At 50.0% G+C, this 25386-nt stretch overlaps 1 protein-coding gene across 1 annotated transcript in view; it reads left to right on the top strand.

Annotated features, from left to right (window-relative positions):
* The window catches only part of LOC140398867 (uncharacterized), a 144412-nt gene that overhangs the window by 655 nt on the left and 118371 nt on the right, over positions 1-25386 (top strand). Inside the window, exons 2-6 of the mRNA XM_072487809.1 lie at positions 1865-1928; positions 4416-4519; positions 13131-13237; positions 20643-20709; positions 24617-24743. Coding sequence (XP_072343910.1) covers positions 1865-1928; positions 4416-4519; positions 13131-13237; positions 20643-20709; positions 24617-24743 — 469 coding nt within the window. The remainder of the gene's footprint in view (positions 1-1864; positions 1929-4415; positions 4520-13130; positions 13238-20642; positions 20710-24616; positions 24744-25386) is intronic.

The following is a 25386-nucleotide window of genomic DNA, read 5'->3' as shown; positions in this document are numbered from 1 at the left end:
AATTTCTCCCGGCCCCAAACCCTCGGGTACCTGTGCTCCTCCCATTCACTGTCACGGATATTAATCACTCCATTTTAGCACAAGGCCTCCCAGCTTCCTGGGCCCTAAGCTTCGGGGATCCCGACATAAACCTCTCCAACTCTCTCTTGTCTGTTTTACAACAGTTCTCAACAACAATGGCGCCTGCCCTGTTGTGCGTAGCTTGGGGGGGTCACGTTTTATTCTGATAACACTCCTGTGAAGCACCTTGGTCCATTTTACTGTGCTAAAGGCGCTATATGAATGCAAGTTGTTGGTATGCCTGAGCACTCCAATGGATGGGAGGGGGGTCTGGCTCAATTCAAAACTGGCGTTCCATTTTCCAGGTGTTACAGTGGCTCCAGTGAGCAACACACTTGTGTTTATCCCAGTAAACCTTTCAGCCAGGAGCGGAGCTCAAAGCATTTAGCTACACGCCAGCCCTTTCACCTGTCCCTGGCATGAAATCCCCTGCCGTTCAGGGGCTGTTTAGCACAGGGCTAAATCGCTGGCTTTGAAAGCAGACCAAGACAGGTCAGCAGCACGGTTCGATTCCCGTACCAGCCTCCCCGAACAGGCGCCGGAATGTGGTGACTAGGGGCTTTTCACAGTAACTTCATTTGAAACCTACTTGTGACAATAAGCGATTTTCATTTCATTTTCATTTTGTTTCATTCAATAAGAACTGTCGGCTGCCCTCAGCACTGTTGGTGCAGTTTGATGGTGCCCGATATATTGTCCCCAAACTAGACCGTCCTGTCATTCGTGACCCAATCAGTTGTTTGTGCTCCCAACAGCGGAATCCCTTCGGTTCCGTCTGAGAATCGAGGGGTTCTCTGATCTTTGGAATTCTCTAACCCAAAGGGCAGGAGGTCGCGGGGAGGGGGCGTGTAGGAGGTCGCGGGGGGTACGTGTGGGAGGTCGCGGGGGTACGTGTGGGAGGTCGCGGGGGGTACGTGTGGGAGGTCGCGGGGGTACGTGTGGGAGGTCGCGGGGGTACGTGTGGGAGGTCGCGGGGGTACGTGTGGGAGGTCGCGGGGGTACGTGTGGGAGGTCGCGGGGGTACGTGTGGGAGGTCGCGGGGGTACGTGTGGGAGGTCGCGGGGGTACGTGTGGGCGGTCGCGGGGGTACGTGTGGGAGGTCGCGGGGGTACGCGTGGGAGGTCGCGGGGGTTACGCGTGGGAGGTCGCGGGGGTACGCGTGGGAGGTCGCGGGGGTACGCGTGGGAGGTCGCGGGGGTACGCGTGGGAGGTCGCGGGGGTACGCGTGGGAGGTCGCGGGGGTACGCGTGGGAGGCCGCGGGGGTACGCGTGGGAGGCCGCGGGGGTACGTGTGGGAGGCCGCGGGGGTACGTGTGGGAGGCGCGGGGGTACGTGTGGGAGGCCGCGGGGGTACGTGTGGGAGGCCGCGGGGGTACGTGTGGGAGGTCGCGGGGGTACGTGTGGGAGGTCGCGGGGGTACGTGTGGGAGGTCGCGGGGTGGGGGCGAGCGGGAGGTCGCGGGGTGGGGGCGAGCGGGAGGTCGCGGGGTGGGGGGCGAGCGGGAGGCCGCGGGGAGGGGGGCGAGCGGGAGGCCGCGGGGAGGGGGCGAGCGGGAGGCCGCGGGGAGGGGGGCGAGCGGGAGGCCGCGGGGGGGGGGGGGCGAGCGGGAGGTCGCGGGGAGGGGGCGAGCGGGAGGACGCGGGTGTGTGGGTTCGGGCGATGGCTCGGGAACGTAGGGCTATTGTGGGCCGGTACAGTTGAAGTGGAAGATCGGCTATGATCTTGTTAAATTCAGAGGTTTTAACACCTGTTTCTTGTTGTTTTAGCTTTTAAACGTGATCATGCTCCAAGTTCTTTTCTGTAGGTTCTGCAAGAAAAGAAGGTTATCCCATTTCCACCTTTCTACACTTCGGAAAATCCAGTTAAAGGTAGGGATGTATGTGTGAGACTCCAGGCACTAGAAATTGTCACTTTAAAACTGTACCGTTTAATTGACATTTACTTCATCACTTGTTTCCAAAATACTGTCGTTAATTCAGTGTCGGACTCTCAGCATTGTGACAGAATGCAGACTCTGGGGACCTCTGGTGGCAGAAAGGGGTTGAACAATTTTTGCAGTTTCTTAGCTTCTACGACACCGTTTGGCACACTGGCCTCCTGAAGTTGCCAACAAAACCACTTTAAAAAAAAAAAAAAAAATGAGTGGCTAGGTTTTGTGCAATGTCTGCCCTGGTGGGGACGATGCCGGCATTGAAACTGGTGGCTATGGTGTTGTTTGCATCACAACTAGGGTAACCGATTGGAGCTGTGTGCAAGCGCGCTGGAATATGGCTAGGACTGGGAACCTTCTCGTACTTTATGCACGTTTTCCCTCCTTCCTAACTTGGGCCAGCTGTAGTGATCTTAACTTGAGCACAGGTCAATGACCAGGCTGGGCCTGGCTGTTTCAGGCAGCAACCCACTCGGCAGAGACGTCCTCACGATATCCTCGATCCGAGTTTGAAATAAAATAGAAATAATAAATGATCTTTATTGTCGCAAGTAGGCTTACATTAACACTGCAATGAAGTTACTGTGAAACGCCCCTAGTCACCACATTCCGGCACCTGTTCGGGCACACAGGGAGAATTCAGAATTCTCAGCTGGTACAGGAGTTGGAACTGTGCTGTTGGCCTGGTTCTGCATCACAAACCAGCTGTCTAGCCCACTGAGCTGAGCCAGCCCCATGAGATGCTGCATTGAGCTCCGTAATCAATGAAATGGGGCATCACTGAACTGGAGAGTGACTGAGTTACTGGGTGTGGAAGAACATGCTCTGTCAGGTTGAATCCTTCTAATGGGCAGGTTAAAGACAAGTAGGGATTAGATTAAAACCTGCAGGGATTTAAATTGGGGTCAATTACTCGGGGGCATAGGTTTAAGGTGCGAAGGGCAAGGTTTGGAGTAGATGTACGAGGCAAGTTTTTTTTACACAGAGGCTAGTGGGTGCCTGGAACTCGCTACCGGAGGAGGTGGTGGAAGCAGGGACGATAGTGACATTTAAGGGGCATCTTGACAAATACATGAATAGGATGGGAATAGAGGGATACGGACCCAGGAAGTGTAGTAGATTGTAGTTTAGTCGGGCAGCATGGTCGGCACGGGCTTGGAGGGCCGAAGGGCCTGTTCCTGTGCTGTACTTTTCTTTGTTTGTTTTTTGTATTATCCAAGGTTTAATATGTTGGGCCCATCCACTGGACATCAGAAGGATGAGAGGTGATCATATTGAGGGGCGCAGTTTAAGGGTAAGAGATTAGGACATTTTGTTTTCTCCCTGAGGGCCATTGGTCTGTGGAATTTTCCTCCCCAGAGCGCAGTGGAGACCGGGCGAATGAATGTATTTAAGGCTCAGATCGGCAGATTTTTGATGGACGAGACTTGCTGTGTTTTTGGAGGCAGACAGCAGCAAAGTGAATTTGAGGACTCGATCGGTGTTGAATGGCTGAGCAGGCCCCAGGGGCCCAATGGGCTACTCCTAGGGCCTGGGTTCCGATTACCACAGGGTTTTGCAGTTTGCCATCTGTTTGTTGCGGCTTTGATTTCCCAACAGCAGAAACAGGAGAACATACCTGTCTTTCAGGAGGACCTTGTCACCACCTTCACGAAGCCCGTTACGGCCACTGTCGGAATGGTGCAAATTGGGGAAAGGTTCACAGGTGAAGGCTGAATTGGGGGTTGGGGGCATTCTGACACCAGTGCTCCAAGTTCTTTTTCCTTTTTTTTTCTCATTAAGGGCAATTCAGTGTGACCAATCCACCGACCCTGCATATCTTTTGGGTTGTGGGGGTGAAACCCACGCAGACACGGGGAGAATGTGCAAACTCCACACGGTCAGTGACCCGGGGCAGGGATCGAACCCGGGTCCTCAGCACCGTGCAGTTAGTCACCTTGCGTGCACACACGTCCGTACCAGGGCAGCTTGCATTCTGTGCTCCCAGAGATATTGCCCCTCTCCCGTAGCTGAAGTCTTGAGTTCGGGTATGGGCATTCCAAATAGCGCATTCTTTTTAAAATTCCAATTAAGGGGAAATTTAGTGTGGCCAATCCACCTACCCTGCACATCTTTGGATTGTGGGGGTGAAACCCACGCAGATACCGGGAGAATGCGCAAACTCCACATGGACAGTGACCCGGGGCTGGTATTGAACCCGGGTCTTAAGAGCTGTAGGCAGCAGTGCTAACCACTGCCACCGTGCTGCCCTCAAATAGCACTTTCACTGAGAAACAAAACGGTTGCTTTTAATTAAACCGGCTTGCGTAACGGGATTCTGACTCTTCCCTGCATCTGGGCTGTTTTGACGTTCAAAGTGTTGGATTTTGTTTACAGCTGGTACTCTGTTTCATTGATGCTGAGATTGTGTCTTTTCCTTTGACAGTGTTGGATATCTGCTGGATCAGTACGTACGTGTTTGCTGTGATTTATGTGGCTGCAGACGGATCACTGGAGAGTCCGCCTGAGCTTGTGATTCTTTCCCTGGCGGTAGGCGCTCTGTCTTTGGACATACTTTGAATTTTCACAAGTCACGTGTATATTCTCCTTTTTCACATTTTCTCCCAAATTCACAATAATCAGTAACGAATGTAATGTCAATCCCCATGTCAATAACAACGATCCCATCCTCCCACCAAACCCCAAACATTATCCCGCATGTTTACATAAACAAATGACAAAAAGGAATCCGGAATCACCCACAGTCACCATTAACACGCACAGTCCCCCTCCCCCCAACCCTCCCAGCCCCCAACCTCCCTAATGTTCGATGTGATCCAATTCTCGAAAGTGCATAATGAATAACGCCCATGAATTGTAGAACCCCTCCATCCTCCCCGCAGTTCAAATTTGACCTTTTCAAGCGTCAAGAATTCCAGCAGGTCCCCCCACCACGCCAGGGCACAGGTTGAAGAGGTTGATCCCCACCCCAAAAGGATCCACCTTCGGGCGTTCACGAGGCGAAGGCTACGATATCTGCCTCCGCGCCCGTTTCCAACCCCGGCTGGTCCGACACCCCGAATATGGCTTCCCGAGGGCCCGGGTCCAGTTTCACGTGCACCCCTTTAGAGATTACCCTAAACACTTCCTTCCAGTAATCCTCCAGCTTTGGACGGGACCAAAACATATGAACATGGTTTGCGGGGAACCCCCTGCAACGTTCACATACATCTTCTACCCCCTCAAAGAGCCGGTTCATCCTTGCCCTTGTGAGGTGCACTCTATACACCACCTTCAGCTGTATCAGCCCCAACCTCGCACACGAGGTGGTGACGTTCACCCTCCGGAGTACCTCACACCAGAACCCCTCCTCCATACCGTCTCCCAACTCTTCCTCCAACTTTGCCTTGATCCCTTCTAGCGGTGCCTTCTCCTCCTCCAAAATAGCCCCGTGAACCGCCGATACTGCCCCCTTCTCCAGTCCCCCCGTCGTCAGCAGCTCCTCCAGCAATGTGGAAGCCGGATCTACTGGGAAGCTCTGTATCTCCTTTCTGGCAAAGTCGTGAACCTGCATGTATAATCCTCTGACATGATGACCTCTCACGTTTTACGATGTTAATTGCACTGTGCGAATGTATGTCATTTGCCCAGCTAGCAGTGTCAGAGGCTGTGGGTTCAGGCCCCATTCCAGAGAGTTTAACGCAAATCCAGGCTGACCCACACTTAATAATAATCGATTATTGTCACAAGTAGGCTCCAATGAAGTTACTGTGAAAAGCCCCTAGTCGCCACATTCCGGCGCCTGTTTGGGGAGGCCGGTACGGGAATTGAACCCGCGCTGCTGGCATTGTCCTGCATCACAAGCCAGCTGTTTAGCCCACTGTGCTAAACCAGCCCCACTTTGCATTTACCATTTAGAATTCTCAGTTAAACAGTTCTTAAAGGGAAAAACTTGAACTTAGCAAGCCAATGCAGTTCAAATGCTGCTTATAAATAAAGTGAACAATATAGGTTACTTGCTTATCTGTGTAGAGACCTTTGGAGAGACTTCCTTTCAAGTGCAGATCCAGTATATTTCCCAACCTAACAGCATTTGGCAAAACTGCTGTTCAACTTAAAATCCTTTTGCCTTGTCAGACTCAAATCTTATGGCAAATTGCAAAACTACAGACAGACCTGGAACCTCCCATTAATTAACACCACCTGTATCCCACTAAGTTCCATGGCCTGCTTAGTTCGGACGAAATACAATCCCTCAACATTATCAACTCTCCAGGGACTCTCCAGCAATCATAACAATATTCCAAGTAAGTAGTTGGAATAGATGATTACCACTCTTTTACGACTTTTTTTTTATTAAATATTTTATTGAAAATTTTTGGTCAACCAACACAGTACATTGTGCATCCTTTACACAATATTATAACAACACAAATAACAATGACCTATTTTATAAACAAAAAATGAATAAATAATAAATAACAAAAATGAAAACTAGCCCTAATTGGCAACTGCCTTATCACAAATAACACTCTCCAAAAATATAATTTAACAGTCCAATATATAATTATCTGTAGCAACGACCTATACATACTATACAGTATATATTAACAACCCTGAGAGTCCTTCTGGTTCCTCTCCCCCCCCCCCCCCCCCGATCCTGGGCTGCTGCTGCTGCCTTCTTTTTTCCATTCCGTCTATCTTTCTGCGAGGTATTCGACGAACGGTTGCCACCGCCTGGTGAACCCTTGAGCCGACCCCCTTAGGACGAACTTAATCCGCTCTAGCTTAATAAACCCCGCCATGTCATTTATCCAGGTCTCCACCCCCGGGGGCTTGGCTTCTTTCCACATTAGCAATATCCTGCGCCGGGCTACTAGGGACGCAAAGGCCAAAACATCGGCCTCTCTCGCCTCCTGCACTCCCGGCTCTTGTGCAACCCCAAATATAGCCAACCCCCAGCTTGGTTCGACCCGGACTCCTACTACTTTTGAAAGCACCTTTGTCACCCCCATCCAAAACCCCTGTAGTGCTGGGCATGACCAAAACATATGGGTATGATTCGCTGGGCTTCTCGAGCACCTCGCACACCTATCCTCCACCCCAAAAAATTTACTGAGCCGTGCTCCAGTCATATGCGCCCTGTGTAATACCTTAAACTGAATCAGGCTTAGCCTGGCACACGAGGACGACGAGTTTACCCTGCTTAGGGCATCTGCCCACAGCCCCTCCTCGATCTCCTCCCCCAGCTCTTCTTCCCATTTCCCTTTTAGTTCATCTACCATAGTCTCCCCCTCGTCCCTCATTTCCCTATATATATCTGACACCTTACCATCCCCCACCCATGTCTTTGAGATCACTCTGTCCTGCACCTCTTGTGTCGGGAGCTGCGGGAATTCCCTCACCTGTTGCCTCGCAAAAGCCCTCAGTTGCATATACCTGAATGCATTCCCTTGGGGCAACCCATATTTCTCGGTCAGCGCTCCCAGACTCGCGAACTTCCCATCCACAAACAGATCTTTCAGTTGCGTTATTCCTGCTCTTTGCCCCATTCCATATCCCCCATCCATTCCCCCCGGGGCAAACCTATGATTGTTTCTTATCGGGGGCCCCCCCAAGGCTCCAGTCTTTCCCCTATGCCGTCTCCACTGTCCCCAAATCTTCAGTGTAGCCACCACCACCGGGCTTGTGGTGTAGTTCCTCGGTGAGAACGGCAATGGGGCTGTCACCATAGCCTGTAGGCTAGTCCCCCTACAGGACGCCCTCTCTAATCTCTTCCACGCCGCTCCCTCCTCCTCTCCCATCCACTTACTCACCATTGAAATATTAGCGGCCCAATAATACTCACTTAGGCTCGGTAGTGCCAGCCCCCCCCTATCCCTGCTACGCTGTAAGAATCCCTTCCTCACTCTCGGGGTCTTTCCGGCCCACACAAAACCCATGATGCTCTTTTCAATCCTTTTAAAAAAAGCCTTCGTGATCACCACCGGGAGGCACTGAAACACAAAAAGGAATCTCGGGAGGACCACCATCTTAACCGCCTGCACCCTCCCTGCCAGTGACAAGGATACCATATCCCATCTCTTGAAATCCTCCTCCATCTGTTCCACCAACCGCGTTAAATTTAACCTATGCAATGTGCCCCAATTCTTAGCTATCTGGATCCCCAGGTAACGAAAGTCCCTTGTTACCTTCCTCAACGGTAGGTCCTCTATTTCTCTACTCTGCTCCCCTGGGTGCACCACAAACAACTCACTTTTCCCCATGTTCAATTTATACCCTGAAAACTCCCCAAACTCCCCAAGTATCCGCATTATTTCTGGCATCCCCTCCGCCGGGTCTGCCACGTATAGTAGCAAATCGTCCGCATACAAAGATACCCGGTGTTCTTCTCCTCCCCTAAGTACTCCCCTCCACTTCTTGGAACCCCTCAACGCTATCGCCAGGGGCTCAATCGCCAGTGCAAACAATAATGGGGACAGAGGGCATCCCTGCCTTGTCCCTCTATGGAGCCGAAAATATGCAGATCCCCGTCCATTCGTGACCACGCTCGCCACTGGGGCCCTATACAACAGCTGCACCCATCTAACATACCCCTCTCCAAAACCAAATCTCCTCAACACCTCCCACAAATAATCCCACTCCACTCTATCAAATGCTTTCTCGGCATCCATCGCCACTACTATCTCCGTTTCTCCCTCTGGTGGGGCCATCATCATTACCCCTAACAACCTCCGTATATTCGTGTTCAGCTGTCTCCCCTTCACAAACCCAGTTTGGTCCTCGTGGACCACCCCCGGGACACATTCCTCTATTCTCATTGCCATTACCTTGGCCAGGATCTTGGCATCTACATTTAGGAGGGAAATAGGTCTATTGGACCCGCATTGTAGCGGGTCCTTTTCCTTCTTTAAGAGAAGCGATATCGTTGCTTCAGACATAGTCGGGGGCAGTTGTCCCCTTTCCTTTGCCTCATTAAAGGTCCTCGTCAGTACCGGGGCGAGCAAGTCCACATATTTTCTATAGAATTCGACTGGGAATCCATCCGGTCCCGGGGCCTTTCCCGCCTGCATGCTCCTAATTCCTTTCACCACTTCTTCTACCTCGATCTGTGCTCCCAGTCCCACCCTTTCCTGCTCTTCCACCTTGGGAAATTCCAGCCGATCCAAGAAGCCCATCATTCTCTCCCTCCCATCCGGGGGTTGAGCTTCATATAATTTTTTATAAAATGTCTTGAACACTCCATTCACTCTCTCCGCTCCCCGCTCCATCTCTCCTTCCTCATCCCTCACTCCCCCTATTTCCCTCGCTGCTCCCCTTTTCCTCAATTGGTGTGCCAGCAACCTGCTCGCCTTCTCCCCATATTCGTACTGTACACCCTGTGCCTTCCTCCATTGTGCCTCTGCAGTGCCCGTAGTCAGCAAGTCAAATTCTACATGTAGCCTTTGCCTTTCCCTGTACGGTCCCTCCTCCGGTGCTTCCGCATATTGTCTGTCCACCCTCAAAAGTTCTTGCAGCAACCGCTCCCGTTCCTTACTCTCCTGCTTCCCTTTATGTGCCCTTATTGATATCAGCTCCCCTCTAACCACCGCCTTCAACGCCTCCCAGACCACTCCCACCTGGACCTCCCCATTATCATTGAGTTCCAAGTACTTTTCAATGCACCCCCTCACCCTTAGACACACCCCCTCATCTGCCATTAGTCCCATGTCCATTCTCCAGGGTGGGCGCCCTCCTGTTTCCTCCCCTATCTCCAAGTCCACCCAGTGTGGAGCGTGATCCGAAATGGCTATAGCCGTATACTCCGTTCCCCTCACCTTCGGGATCAATGCCCTACCCAGCACAAAAAAGTCTATTCGCGAGTAGACTTTATGGACATAGGAGAAAAACGAGAACTCCTTACTCCTAGGTCTGCTAAATCTCCACGGGTCTACACCTCCCATCTGCTCCATAAAATCTTTAAGTACCTTGGCTGCTGCCGGCCTCCTTCCAGTCCTGGACTTCGACCTATCCAGCCCTGGTTCCAACACCGTATTAAAATCTCCCCCCATTATCAGCTTTCCCATCTCTAGGTCCGGAATGCGTCCTAGCATCCGCCTCATAAAATTGGCATCATCCCAGTTCGGGGCATATACGTTTACCAAAACCACCGTCTCCCCCTGTAGTTTGCCACTCACCATCACGTATCTGCTCCCGTTATCCGCCACTATAGTCTTTGCCTCGAACATTACCCGCTTCCCCACTAATATAGCCACCCCCCTGTTTTTCGCATCTAGCCCCGAATGGAACACCTGCCCCACCCATCCTTTGCGTAGCCTAACCTGGTCTATCAGTTTCAGGTGCGTTTCCTGTAACATAACCACATCTGCCTTAAGTTTCTTAAGGTGTGCGAGTACCCGTGCCCTCTTTATCGGCCCGTTCAGCCCTCTCACGTTCCACGTGATCAGCCGAGTTGGGGGGCTTCCTACCCCCCCCCCCCTTGTCGATTAGCCATCACCTTTTTCCAGCTCCTCACCCGGTTCCCACGCAGCTGTATCTCCGCCAGGCGGTGCCCCCCCGCCCATCCTCCCCCATACCAGCTCCCCCCTCTCCCCAGCAGCAGCAACCCAGTAATTCCCCCCTCCCACCCCCCCTGCTAGGTCCCCCGCTAGCGTAATTACTCCCCCCATGTTGCTCCCAGAAGTCAGCAAACTCTGGCTGACCTCGGCTTCCCCCCGTGACCTCGACTCACACCGTGCGACGCCCCCTCCTTCCTGCTTCTCTGTTCCCGCCATGATTATCATAGCGCGGGAACCAAGCCCGCGCTTCTCCCTTGGCCCCGCCCCCAATGGCCAACGCCCCATCTCCTCCACCTCCCCTCCTCCCCCCATCACCACCTGTGGGAGAGAGAAAAGTTACCACATCGCAGGATTAGTACATAAAACTCCTCTTTCCCCCCTTTTTAAACCCCCTCTTTGCCCCCCCACATTCGCCCCACCACTTTGTTCAAACGTTCTTTTTAATAACCCACTCATTCCAGATTTTCTTCCACAATAAAAGTCCACGCTTCATCCGCCGTCTCAAAGTAGTGGTGCCTCCCTCGATATGTGACCCACAGTCTTGCCGGTTGCAGCATTCCAAATTTTATCTTCTTTTTATGAAGCACCGCCTTGGCCCGATTAAAGCTCGCCCTCCTTCTCGCCACCTCCGCACTTCAGTCTTGATAAATGCGGATCACCGCGTTCTCCCATTTACTGCTCCGAGTTTTCTTCGCCCATCTAAGGACCATTTCTCTATCCTTAAAACGGAGGAATCTCACCACTATGGCTCTGGGAATTTCTCCTGCTCTCGGTCCTCACGCCATCACTCGGTATGCTCCCTCCACCTCCAACGGACCCGCCGGGGCCTCCGCTCCCATTAACGAGTGCAGCATCGTGCTCACATATGCCCCGACGTCCGCTCCCTCCACACCTTCAGGAAGACCAAGAATCCTCAGGTTGTTCCTCCTTGCGTTGTTTTCCAGTGCCTCCAACCTTTCCACACATCGTTTCTGATGTGCCTCATGCATCTCCGTCTTCACCACCAGGCCCTGTATGTCGTCCTCATTCTCGGCTGCCTTTGCCTTCACGACCCGAAGCTCCCGCTCCTGGGTCTTTTGTTCCTCCTTTAGCCCTTCGATCGCCTGTAGTATCGGGGCCAACAGCTCTTTCTTCATTTCCTTTTTGATCTCTTCCACACAGCATTTCAAGAACTCTTGTTGTTCAGGGCCCCATGTTAAACTGCCACCTTCCGACGCCATCTTGGTTTTTGCTTGCCTTCCTTGCCGCTGTTCTAAAGGATCCACTGCAATCCGGCCACTTTCTCCTCCTTTTTCCATCCGTATCCAGGGGGGATTCCCTTCTGGTTTACCGCACAGTGTTTTTAGCCGTCAAAATTGCCGTTGGGGCTCCTATCAAGAGCCCAAAAGTCCGTTTCACCGGGAGCTGCCGAAACGTGCGACTCAGCTGGTCATCGCCGCACCCGGAAGTCCTTTTACGACTTCTTAATGACAGCTTTAGTAGACACAGTCTGTATGTATTTCAAACCAGGGTTTCCAACAATGTTACTGCTACAAATAGGAAATATAGTATATAACAATTTCTACATTCATTACACACCCCTTAACTTATGTTAGTTTAAAAAAAGATCCAGTCCTTTATACCAAAGTGCTGATTGGTCCTAAACTAAATAAATTGGGGATAGCAATTGGCTGTAAGTTGTCTGAAGCAGCTTAGAATTTTTTTTATTCTTTTATGGGAAGCGAGAGTTGTTGGCTCGGTCAGCGTTTGTTGCCCAGCCGCAATTACACTTGAGTAGTTGGCGGTGAGCTCCTGCCTTGAACTGCTGAAATCCCACATTGCTGGTAGGAAGTGAGTTCCAGGATTTTGACCAATGACAGTGCTGGAACAGTGATATAGTTTCTGGTCAGGGTGGTGAGTGGCTTGGGGAGGCGAACCCGCGGGTGGTGATTTTCCGATACATCTACTACCCTTGTCTTGCTAGCTAGTAGTGGCCGTGGGGTTGGAAGGTGCTGCCTAAGGAGCCTTGGTGAGTGGCTGCAGTGCATCTGGTAGACCAGGCATTGTCAAACTCAGGGGCGCGACCCACGTGGGGTTGCAGAGCCGTCCGTTGCGGCGCTCCCGATCTCGCAAATCCGCGCGTAACAGCCAGCTTTTAATAATGCCGTGAGCGGCCTTCAAAATGGCCAGGAACAGATTTTTAAAATTTGGACGCACTGCGCATGCGTGCCCGATCATCGGTGCGCATGCGCAAAACTAGCGCCTGACCTGCTCTTGTAGAGAAAGATCTTGAAAGGTGCTATATGAACGCAGGCTTGTTTTTTCTTTAACCACCTGGCTCATTGTGGAAACCCTGGAAGAATATTTAGCAGGGAAATGAGAAACGGGCCAGGTTTTCTGAGGCGGTGAGGCTTAAGGCTGCAGTTAGTCTATTCCCCGTGGCTGTTTAACAAGGAGTGTGCATGTTAATCTATTGGTGACTTTTCTTTGAAGAATTGACTGTGTGTCACCATTGTCAACCTGAAATGTCTCGTGCAGTTGAATGTTAATATCTTGCAGCGACATCAATACAGTTCAGTGTGAAAATATTGCCATCGGAGAACAAATGACATTTTTTTTTCCAGAAAAAGGATGAGAAGCGAGAGGACCAGTTCTTCAATTTTAACGACCTGTGTTTTGGAGTGTCGACGGAGAGACAGCACCATTACTACCTGCACTACTTAGAGAGCTGGTGCGTTAAGAATACAGCTTTCATTCACAGCGTGCTCAGTAAACGGCAAAACCGTGTGTAAATTGCACCATGCTGTGTAGATTATTTGTCCATAAACCTGGGATACAAGCAGTTCACTTGTCCCTAAATAGTTCCTTTTTTCACTGGGAGCATAACAACAGAGCGTGGCTCTCACCCCTTGACATCCACACGTACAGGAATTGCTGGATTATCATCTGGGGACTGTGAAGATGATAGTGATAGACTTCAAGAGAACACAGACTGGTTGAATGGGTGGAAGTGTGCACTGATACACTTGGGTAGGAAGAATGGCGAAAGACCACATTAAATAAAGGGTACGGTTCTAAGATAGTGCAGGAACAGGGGGGACCTGGGGGTGTGGGTGCACAAATTGTTGAAGGTGGAAGGGCAGGTTGAGAAGGCAGTTAAAAACTCAATCCTGGGCTGAAACAAAGAAAGATCAAACAAAGGAAACTACAGCACAGGAACAGGCCTTTCGGCCCTCCCAGCCTGCGCCGATCCAGATCCTTTATCTAAACCTGGCTTCTATTCTCCAAGGATCTACTTCCCTCTGTTCCCCGCCCGTTCATATATCTGTCTAGATGCATCTTACATGATGCTATCGTGCCGCATCTACCACCTCCGCTGGCAAAGCATTCCAGGCACCCACCACCCTCTGCGTAAAAAGACTTTCCACGCACATCTCCCTTAAACTTTCCCCCTCTCACCTTGAAATCGCGACTCCTTGTAATTGACACCCCCACTCTTGGAAAAAGCTTGTTGCTATCCACCCTGTCCATACCTCTCATAATTTTGTAGACCTCAATCAGGTCCCCCCTCAACCTCTGTCTTTCCAACGAAAACAATCCTAATCTACTCAACCTTTCTTCATAGCTAGCATCCTCCATACCAGGCAACATCCTGGTGAACCTCCTCTGCACCCTCTCTAAAGCATCCACATCCTTCTGGTAATGTGGCGACTAGAACTGCACACAGTATTCCAAATGTGGCCTAATCAAAGTCCTATACAACTGTAACATGACCTGCTGACTCTTGTACTCGATACCCCGTCCGATGAAGGCAAGCATGCTGTCTGCCTTCTTGACCATTCGATCGACCTGCGTTGCCACCTTCAGGGTACAATGGACCTGAACTCCCAGATCTCTCTGTACATCAATTTTCCCCAGGACTCTTCCATTGACCGTATAGTCCGCTCTTGAATTAGATCTTCCAAAATGCATCACCTTGCATTTGCCTGGATTGAACTCCATCTGCCATTTCTCTGCCCAACTCTCCAATCTATCTATATTTTGCTGTATTCTCTGACAGTCCTCCTCGCTATCTGCAACTCAACCAATCTTAGTATCATCTGGAAACTTACTAATCAGACCACCTATACTTTCGTCCAGATCATTTATGTATATCACAAACAACAGTGGTCCGAGCACGGATCCCTGTGGAACACCACTAGTCACCTTTCTCCATTTTGAGACACTCCCTTCCACCACTACTCCCTGTCTCCTGTTGCCCAGCCAGTTCTTTATCCATCCAGCTAGAACACCCTGAACCCCATACAACTTCACTTTTTCCATCAACCTGCCATGGGAAACTTTATCAAACACCTTACTGAAGTCCATGTATATGACATGTACAGCCCTTCCCTCATCAATTAACTTTGTCACTTCCTCAAAGAATTCTATTAGGTTTGTAAGACATGACCTTCCCTGCACAAAACCATGCTGCCTATCACTGATAAGTCTCTTTTCTTCCAAATGTGAATAGATCCTATCCCTCAGTATCTTCTCCAACAGTTTGCCTACCACTGACGTCAAGCTCACAGGTCTATAATTCCCTGGATTATCCCTGCCACTCTTCTTAAACAAGGGGACAACATTAGCAATTCTCCAGTCGTCCGGGACCTTACCCGTGCTCAAGGATGCTGCAAAGATATCTGTTAAAGCCCCATCTATTTCGTCCCTCGCTTCCCTCAAACCCGTGATAGATCCCATCTGGACCCGGGGACATGTGCACCTTAATGCCTTTTAGAATACCCAAAACTTCTCCCTTCCTTATGCCGACTTGACCTAGAGTATTTAAACATCCATCCCTAGCCTCAACATCCGTCATGTCATGTCCCTCTCCTTGGTGAATACCGATGCAAAGTACTCATTAAGAATCTCACCCATTTCCTCTGACTCCACGCATAAATTCCCTCTTTTGTCTTTGAGTGGGCCAATCCTTTCTCTAGTTACCCTCTTGCTCCTTATATACGAATAAAAGGCTTTAGGATTTTCCTTAACCCTGTTAGCCAAAGATCTTTCATGGCCCCTTTTAGCCCACTTTATTGCGCGTTTGAGATTTGTCCTACTTTCCCGATATTCCTCCAAAGCTTCATCAGTTTTAAGTCGCCTAGATCTTATGTATGCTTCCTTTTTCATTTTAGCTAGTCTCACAATTCCACCCGTCATCCATGGTTCCCTAATCTTGCCATTTCTATCCCTCATTTTCACAGGGACGTGTCTGTCCTCCACTCTAATCAACCTTTCCTTAAAAAACTCCCACATTTCAAATGTGGAATTACCCTTAAACAGCTGCTCCAATCCACATCCCCTAGCTCCTGCCGAATTTTGTTATACTTGGCCTTTCCCCAATTTAGCATTCTTCCTTTAGGACCACTCTCGTCTTTGTCCATGAGTATTCTAAAACTTATGGAACTGTGATCGCTATTCCCAAAGTAATCACCGACCGAAACTTCAACCACCTGGCCGGGATCATTCCCCAACACCAGGTCCAGTATGGCCCCTTCCCGAGTTGGACTATTTACATACTGCTCGAAAAAACTCTCCAGACAAAATTCTGCTCCATCTACGCCTCCAACACTACATGAGCCCCATTCAATGTTGGGGAAGTTAAAATCTCCCATCACGACCACCCTATTGCTCCTACATTTTTCTATAATCTGTCTACATATTTGTACCTGTACTTCACGCTCGCTTTTGGGAGGCCTGTAGTAAAGTCCCAACAATGTTACTGCACCCTTCCTATTTCTTAGCTCTACCCATATTGCCTCAGTGCTCGAATCCTCCATCGTGCCCCCCTCAATCACAGCTGTGATATCATCTCTGACCAGTAATACAACTCCTCCACCCCTTTTACCTCCCTCTCTATCCCTCCTGAATCATCTATACCCTGGGATATTTAGTTGCCAGTCTTGCCCTTCCCTCAACCAAGTCTCAGTAATAGCAATAACATCATATTCCCAGGTACTAATCCAAGCCCTAAATTCATCTGCCTTACCTGCTACACTTCTCGCATTGAAACAAATGCACCTCAGACCACCTGTCCCTTTGAGCTCATCATCTCTTCCCTGTCTACTCTTCCCCTTAGTCACATTGAGTTTATTGTCTAGTACCTTACTGGCTTTAGTTGCTGCCCCTTTACTGACCTCTAACTTCCTAATCTGGTTCCCATCCCCCTGCCACATTAGTTTAAAACCTCCCCAACAGTGTTAGCACAAGCACCCCCTAGGACATTGGTTCCAGTCCTGACCAGGTGTAGACCATCCAATTTGTAATGGTCCCACCGTCCCCAGAAGCGGTTCCAATGTCCCAAAAACCTGAACCCCTCCCTCCTGCACCATCTCTCAAGCCACGTATTCATTCTGACTATTCTTGAATTTCTACTCTGACTGTCTCATGGCATTGGAGCAATCCTGAGATTACTACCTTTGAGGTCCTACTTTTTAACTTATCTCCTAACTCCCTAAATTCTGATTGTAGGACCTCATCCTGTTTTTTACCTATATCGTTGGTGCCTATATGCACCACGACAACTGACTGTTCACCCTCCCCCTTCAGTATGTCCTGCAGCCGATCTGAGACATCCCTGACCCGTGCACCCGAGAGGCAACATACCATTCGGGAGTCTCGTTTTCAACCACAGAAACGCCTGTCTACTCCCCTTACGATTGAATCCTCTATGACTATAGCCCTGCCAGTCTTTTTCCCGCTCTTCTGTGCGGCAGAGCCAGCCACGGTGCCATGAACCTGGCTACTGCTGCCTTCCCCTGGTGAGTCATCTCCCCCAACAGTATCCAAAACAGTATACTTGTTTTGGAGGGAGATGACCGCAGGGGACACCTGCACTGCCTTGCTGCTCTTTCTCTGCTTTTTGGTCACCCATTTCCTGTCTCCCTCACCAATCCTAATCTGCGGTGTGACCAACTCACTAAACGTGCTATCCACGACCTCCTCAGCATCGCGGATGCTCCAAAGTGAGTCCATCCGCAGCTCCAGAGCTGGCATGCGGTCTAACAGGAGCTGCAGCTGGACACACTTACCGAACATGAAGGAATCGGGGGCATCGGCCTCGTCCCTGAACTCCCACATTGAGCATGAGGAGCATATCACGGGTCTGGGATCTCCTGCCATTTTTACACTTTACCTTAACTGATTACAAATATAATATCAAATAATGAATAAGTGAAAGAAATAGAGATACTTACCAATCACAATACTTACCAACACACGAAGATTTAAATTTCTCCCAGCTACTGCTAATTGGAGCACTTTCCTTACCAGCCAATCAGGTCACTGCTTTGCTGTGATGTCACTCTTCAAGATAAGTTTTTAAAGAGGAAAACTTACCTTCCCGACAGACCCCTAGCCACTGCTCCCGCCGAAAATCTGAAGGCCGCTTCTCTGGCAGCTGTCCCCACCGCTCTCCTCGCGCTCTTTTATCCTGTGTCCTCGCCGCTCTCCTCGCGCTCTTTCACTTGTGTCCCCGCCGCTCTCCTCGCGCTCTTTTATCCTGTGTCCCCGTCGCTCTCCTCGCGCTCTTTCACTGTGACCACGCCACTCTCCTCGCGCTCTTTTATCCTGTGTCCCCGTCGCTCTCCTCGCGCTCTTTCACTGTGACCACGCCACTCTCCTCGTGCTCTTTTATCCTGTGTCCCCGTCGCTCTCCTCGTGCTCTTTCACTGCAGGCTGTGCAACAGCCAATCAGCAGCTCTGCTCCACTGCCCTCTGCTGGATCTTAGAATATGATAATCTGATAATCTTTTATTATTATCACAAGTCGGTTTACATTAACACTGTGAAAATCCCCCAGTCGCCACATTCCGGTGCCTGTTCAGATACACTGAGGGAGAATTCAAAATGTCCAATTTACCTAACAAACATATCTTTCGGGACTTTTGTGAGGAAACCGGAGCACACGGAGGAAACCCACGCAGATACGGGGAGAATGTGCAGACTCCGCGCAGACAGTGACCCAAGCTGGGAATCGAACCTGGGACCCTGCCGCTGTGCAGCAACAGTGCTAACCACTGTGCAGCAACAGTGCTAACCACTGTACAGCAACAGTGCTAACCTATGTGCAGCAACGGTGCTAACCACTGCAGCAACGGTGCAAACCACTGCAGCAGCGGTGCTGACCACGGTGCAGCAACAACAGCGCTAACCACTGTGCAACAACGGTGCTAACCAATGTGCAGCAACGGTGCTAACTGCTGGGCCGCAGCGGTGCTAACCGCTGTGCCGCCCTTTGAAAGCAAGGACGACGTGATGAAATTCTATAAACCAATGTGTGGCGCAGTGGTTAGCACTGCTGCCTCACGGCACCGAGGACCCGGGTTAGATCCCAACCTCGGGTCATTGTCCGTGTGGAGTTTGCACATGAAATGAAAATCGCTTATTGTCACGAGTGGGCTTCAAATGAAGTCACTGTGAAAAGCCCCTAGTCGCCACATTCCGGCGCCTGTTCGGGGAGGCTGGTACGGGAATTGAACCGTGCTGCTGGCCTGCCTTGGTCTGCTTTGAAAGCCAGCGATTTAGCCCAGTGTGCTAAACAAGCCCCTGTGTTCTCCCCGTGTCTACGTGGGTCTCACCCCCACAACCCAAAGATGTGCAGGTTAGATGGATTGGCCACGCTAAATTGTCCCTTAATTAAAAAACAAACAATGGTTCAGTCTCAACTGGAGTCTTGCACCCAGTGCTAGGCATCAGTCTTCAGAAAGGAGGTGAAAGGCATTGACACGGGTGCAATGGTTACGGGGATGTGGATCTTCACTTACATCGATTGGATAAGTTGGGCCTGTCCTCGGTGACTAGACGGTTGAGAGGAGATTTAATAGAAATTTTCAAAATCATAAAGTGCCTGGAAAGAGCAGATGGAGAGAAATTGTTCGCATTAGTGCAACCAGAGGTCACCGATTTAAAACGATTGGCAAAGGAACCAAAGACAATGAGGAAAATCTTCACGCAGTTAGCGGTCAGGGACCGGAAAGACTGGCTGAGAGTGTGGTAGAAGCAGATTCAATTGGTGGTTTTCAAAAGGGAATTGAATAATTACCTGGGCAGAGACACATGGACTCAATGTTAACTCTGCTTCTCTCCACAGGGGCTCGTTTAGCACAGTGTGCTAAATAGCTGGCTTGTAAAGCAGACCTAGGGGCTTTTCACAGTAACTTCATTTGAAGCCTACTTGTGACAATAAACGATTTTCATTCACAAATGCTGCCAGCCAGCTGTGTTTCAGCGGGTAACGCACTCATTTTACAGCCAGTAGGTTGTGGGTTTGGGCTCCCCTCTCTGGGCTAAGTGTGAAATTGAACCTGACACTTCCAGTGCAGTACGAAGGAAGCCCTGCACAGTTGGAGGTGCTTTCTTCCATAAAGGAGCTTCGCTGCCGCTCTCAGTGCGATGTAAAATATCCTAAGGCATTGCATTGAGGAGTAACTGGGAGCTCTCCCTGGCCAATGCTCATCCCTCAATCAACATCACTAAAACAGTTCATCTGGTATTATATCATTGTTAGAGCTTGGGGTGTGTAAACTGGCTGCTACAGTTCATACATTACAACAGGGAAATAGTCCCCGCGACAAAGCACCTTTGAGGCATTTTGAGATCACAAAAGGTGCTGTGTGAACGGAGTTTTTTTTAAACCAGCTGGACCAGGCAGAATGGACCGGATGGGACCCAATGGCTACTTCTGTCTCGTATGTCCAATAGAATATTGATCAACTCTCGTGCAAAATCCTTTTCCCAGTTTGATTAATCTGCTCTTCATTTGGCCTGTGAATAATCCAGTCTGCCTCATCAAAAACAAATTCACAGCGAATGTACCGAAGGTGTCGTGTTAATCTCACCTGCAATTACATTGCGAGCGAGTTACTGAGCTGTCCTTAACAAATTAAACAACATTAGCATATGCTCACTGCTTGTGTGTGGGTCGTGTACTATTCATGAACGTGGTCTAAACTCGCAGTTGTTAATTAAAGCAATAGTCCATGCTGAGAGTAGAAGACCATTCACAGAGTAGACGGCAATGAAGTTTTGAGGCTGACTGTCTAGAATTTGGTTTTGCGAAGCTATCTGCTGTATCCAATTTGTGCTGTCATTTACAGGGATATTATATTGGCCTCTTCAGCAGCATCCATTGAAGTCAGCATTGTTGCTCATCAACCAGACAAGGTAACACCACTGATGGCCAACGGCATTTAAAAACAAAATTTAAACTGCCCAATTCTTTTTTTTTTTTTCCCATTTAAGGGGCAAATTTAGCGTGGCCAATTCACCTACCCTGCACACCTTTGGGTTGTGGGGCTGCTGGAGAACGGTTAGGAAAGTGGAGTTGAGGCGGGGAGGTGACCAGTCATGATCGTATTGAATGGCGGAGCGGATTCGAGGCTGAATTGCCGACTCCTAGTTGTTATGTTCAGGTGTGGTTTGGCCAAGGAACTGATCCACACACGATTCAGGTGGAGCCTGTCCCAACGGAACAACTCCCTCTTTTCCCAGTCCCATGAATTCAAACCCATTTCTCCAACACCAGCCTTTGAGCCACACATTTACCGCTTTAATCTTCTTCACCCTGTGCCAATTAGCTCATGGCACGGGTAGTAATCCGGAGATTATTACCTTTTTTGGTTCTGCTTTTAAATTTAGCCCCTTGCTGCCCTCATCCGCTCTGCAGAACTTCTCACCTTGTCCGACCTGTATCATTGCTACCCACGTGGACCACGGAAATTTGATCTTTACCCTTCCACTCCATGTTCCTTTGCAGCCCAGATCATACCTAGCACTAGGGAAACAACACAACCTTCGGGATTCTCGATCCTGGTCACAGAGAACAGTGTCTATGACCCTAATTATATTATTCCCATTTTACTTTTTGTTAAGTATTTTTATTCAAATGTTAACATTTTTACATTTAACACGCATAACATTACCAAACAAAATAAACCCAACACGAACCCCTGAACCCTCCCCACCTCGCCCTCTCCCCACACCCTCAGCAGTTGACAGTAACCAGCTCCCCGAAATGCAGTACAAACAAACCCCATCTTTTATGGAACCCCTCACTCGCTCCTCTTAAAGCAAATTTCGCCTTTTCTAAATGCAAGAACTCCCATCAAATTCCCCAGCCACACCGAGGTACAGGGTGGAGAAGCTAACCTCCACCCCGACAGAACCCGCCTACGAGCGATCAACAACGTGAGGCTAAAACATCTGCCTCCGCTCCGGTTTGCAAGTCTGAATATGGCCCACAGGGGACTGGGCTCGAAATCGACGTGCAAGAACGCCGACGTGGTGCTGAAGAACTACCTCTAAAATGTCCCCAACTTCGGGCAGGACCAGAACATCTGTACATGATTGGCTGGGTCCCTCCCACACCGCTCACAAATATCCTCCACCCCCTCAAACAGCCGGCTCATCCTCAACCTCGTCAGGTGCACTCGGGTGTTCTACCTTTAGTTGCATCAGACCCAGCATTGCACATGGGGTTGAGGCAATCACCCTTTGCAGCAGCTCCCCCCACAACCCCTTCTCCACGCCATCCCCAGGTCCCAATTAGCCATCATCCCCTCTAGAGATGCCTCATCCTCCTCCAAAACTCTCCGCTAGATTGCCGAGATGAACCCCCCCCACTCCAACCCCATCACCGTCCATACCCCCTCCGGCAACGAGGTGGGCGGTGCCACCGGAAAAGCCGGAAAAACCTTTTTTGCAAAGTCCCGCACCTACATATACCTGAAACCCTCCCTATGTGGGACCTTAAACTTCTCCCTCCAACTCCTCCAAACTTGCAAACCACCCTTCCAAGATCAAGTCCTTCATCTCCATCAACCCTTGCTCCCCCCATCCCCGAAACCTCGCATCTCTCTTCTCTGGCTCAAACCCATGCTTCCCTCCGATCGGCATCAACTTCGACCCTGCCCCTAATCTGAAGTGCTGCCGAAATTGCCTGCATATTTTTAGCGTGGCCACCACCACAGGACTCCCCGAGCACTTCCCTGGGGCAAATGGAAACGGCGCCAACGTCCCCGACCTGCTACAAGAGCCTGCCTCCATCCTCACCCACAAAGCCTCTGTCTCCCTGTTCCAACCCCGCACCTTCTCCACGTTCGCCGCCCAATAACAGTACAACCGGTTCGGAAGGGCCAAACCCCTCCCGACTGTCGCCCTCTCTGAAGTACTGTTCTCCTAATCCTTGCCACCTTACCTGCCCACACAAACGACAAAACCAACCTATTCACTCATAAAGAACTATTTCGGTAAAAAGATCGGTAAGCAAGCACTGAAATAAAAATCAAAACCTCTGCAAAATTTTCATCTTAACCGCCTGCACCCGACCTGCCAACGATAGGGGAAGTCTTCTGACCTCGATAGATCTGCCTTGACCCTGCCCACCAGATTTATAAAGTTCAACTTAACGGAGCCGGGCCCAATTACTAACCCCAATTATGAATACATTTCTCTTCTCTTTCCCCCCACTTTATTGGCTGCCTGTACTTCGGTACTGTGGTTGGTTTGCTCATCCTCCCCACAGTCCCCGCTCTTGCCCACACAGGGAACAAGCATCTCAAACCTGTTGGACCAGAGCCAAGGCTCCTGCAGCCTTAACTCTTGAATCCCTCTCCCTGCCTCACTCACAGTCGCACCCTCTTGTCCCTGACCACTGGTCGATTTCAAGGCTGAGGTGTGTCACTGCCTCCTGAAACACAACATCTAGGTAACTCTCCTCCTCCCTGATGTGTCGCAGCGTCTGAAGCTCAGACTCCAGCTCATAAACTCTGAGCCGAAGTTCCTCGAACAACCAACTTGCTACAGCTGTGTGCACTGGGAATCACAATGGGGTCCACCAGCTCCCACAACATGCAGGTAAAGTGCATCGCCTGGCACTGCATCTCCATTTTATTTAATTAGTTTTTAAAACATTTCCAACCAGTGTTTAGTTTTATTAATTTGTAAAATATTTCACCTTTGATCTGAAAGTAATTTAGACTTGAGGAATGCAAATGAGCAGTTACCTGCCAGCCAATGAATGTACCATTTTCACGTGCCGTCCGTCCTGGATTGTTTTGCAAAGTCCGCTCGCTGCCGGAGTAGAGGTGTTCCTCACCGGTCCGGCTCCTGCTCTTTTTAAATCCTTCTGTGTGGACAGCCTTCGTTTCCCTATTACAGGAAGGATGGAGAGGCACCGGAGAAGGTGCAAGAATGATACCGGAGCCGGTGGGCCACAATTTACCGGGCTGGGGCTCTGTTTTCGTTTTAGAAACGAAGAGGCAAGTCTGTGTGGAGTTTGCATTCTCCCCGTGTCTGCCTGGGTTTCGCCCCCACAACCCAGAAGATGTGCAGGGCGGGTGAATTGGCCACGTTAAATTGCCCCTCAATTGGAAAAAATTAATTGGGTACTCTAAATTTATATACAAAAAAATAAACTAAAAGGCTGATGGGTGTCATGCTAGAGATCTTTAACTTTATGAAAAGACTTGATTAGTTGGGGGAAAAGCAATGAATGTGCGATAGTCACTAATAAATCCTATCATAATTTTAATCTTTATTGTCACAAGTAGGCTTACATTAACACGGCAATGAAATTACTGCGAAAATCCCCTAGTCGCCATATTACACCGCCTGTTCGGGTGCACGGAGGGAGAATTCAGAATGTCCAATTCACCTAACAAGGACGACTTTCGTGACTTGTGGGAGGAAACCCACACAGACACGGAGGCTCCATACAGACAGTGACCCAAGCCGGGAATCGAACCCGGGACCCTGGTGCTGTGAAGCAGCAGTGCTACCCACCGTGCTGCCCACGCTAGCATGGAAATGAAGGAGAAACTTCTTTAGCCAGAGAGTGGCGAGAATGTGCAACTGGCTGGCAAACGGGGAGGTTGAGCCAAATGGCATCAATGTTGTTGACGGGAGGCTTTATCAATACAGGGGCAAAGGAACCATGTCGCGCTGTTGAGGGTTAGGTGGAGTCGGAGGACGCTCATAATGTGGAACGAAACGTCCTGGTGGTGCTGGGCTGGGCTGCTCCTATGCTGTAAATTCAATGCAAGTGTCAGAACATTCTTTGCTTCTCGTTCAGGTCGGCTGGGAACTTTGGCTTCTGGAGGATGCAGCTCGCGCAGAATTTCCTGTGACGGAGAACAGTGATGATACCATGCCAATTGGTGTTGGCATCGACATCACCAACCAGCAGCCAGTCATCCTGGGTGAGTGTTTCATTTCTAAATCGATGTTTGGGATAACTTGTCCTTTTGTGATTATCTGTCTTCAACCCCACCTGTTGGCAGGGCGCACCGGGGGGAAACATCTCTGCTTCCCTTCTAAACAGTCCATGGGATCTTTCACCTCCAACCAGAGAAGGCATGCGGGGCCTGGGTTTAACATTTCCCCTGGAAGGCAGCACCTCTGAGAGCTGCCTTCCTTCAGTAATGGTTCTGGAGTGTCAGCCAGGACGTCGTGCTCGAGCCCCGAGGGTAGTTTGGAGGTGACAATGGCCGATGCACTTGGTGGAGGTTAGAGAGGAGCTGCAATATTTCTTGCTGTAGTGGATTCCTGCACAGTACTGTTTGCGACGGGAGGATGTAGCTGGTGTTTTGCCAAACTGCAACCTTGCGTTGGCAAGTTGTGTACTTGCCTGTTGTCCCAAAATGGTCTGAGATTCATAAATACTTTCTGTTCCTGCTAAGTAGATGATTTATTTTGGTGTTGCACTATGGGTGTAGAGTTCGAGTAAAGCCTCTGGGTTTAAGGGGGGGGGAAAGATAATTGGATTAAGGTGTGGAGAGAGAATTAAGTGTCCCATTTTAAAGTGACTTGTTCTTGTTTTTAATATCGCATTTAGAATTCTAC

The sequence above is a fragment of the Scyliorhinus torazame genome, chromosome 22 (genome assembly GCF_047496885.1).
Source record: "Scyliorhinus torazame isolate Kashiwa2021f chromosome 22, sScyTor2.1, whole genome shotgun sequence".
Classification (NCBI taxonomy): domain Eukaryota; kingdom Metazoa; phylum Chordata; class Chondrichthyes; order Carcharhiniformes; family Scyliorhinidae; genus Scyliorhinus; species Scyliorhinus torazame.
This window is presented reverse-complemented; position numbering and strand designations above follow the sequence as displayed.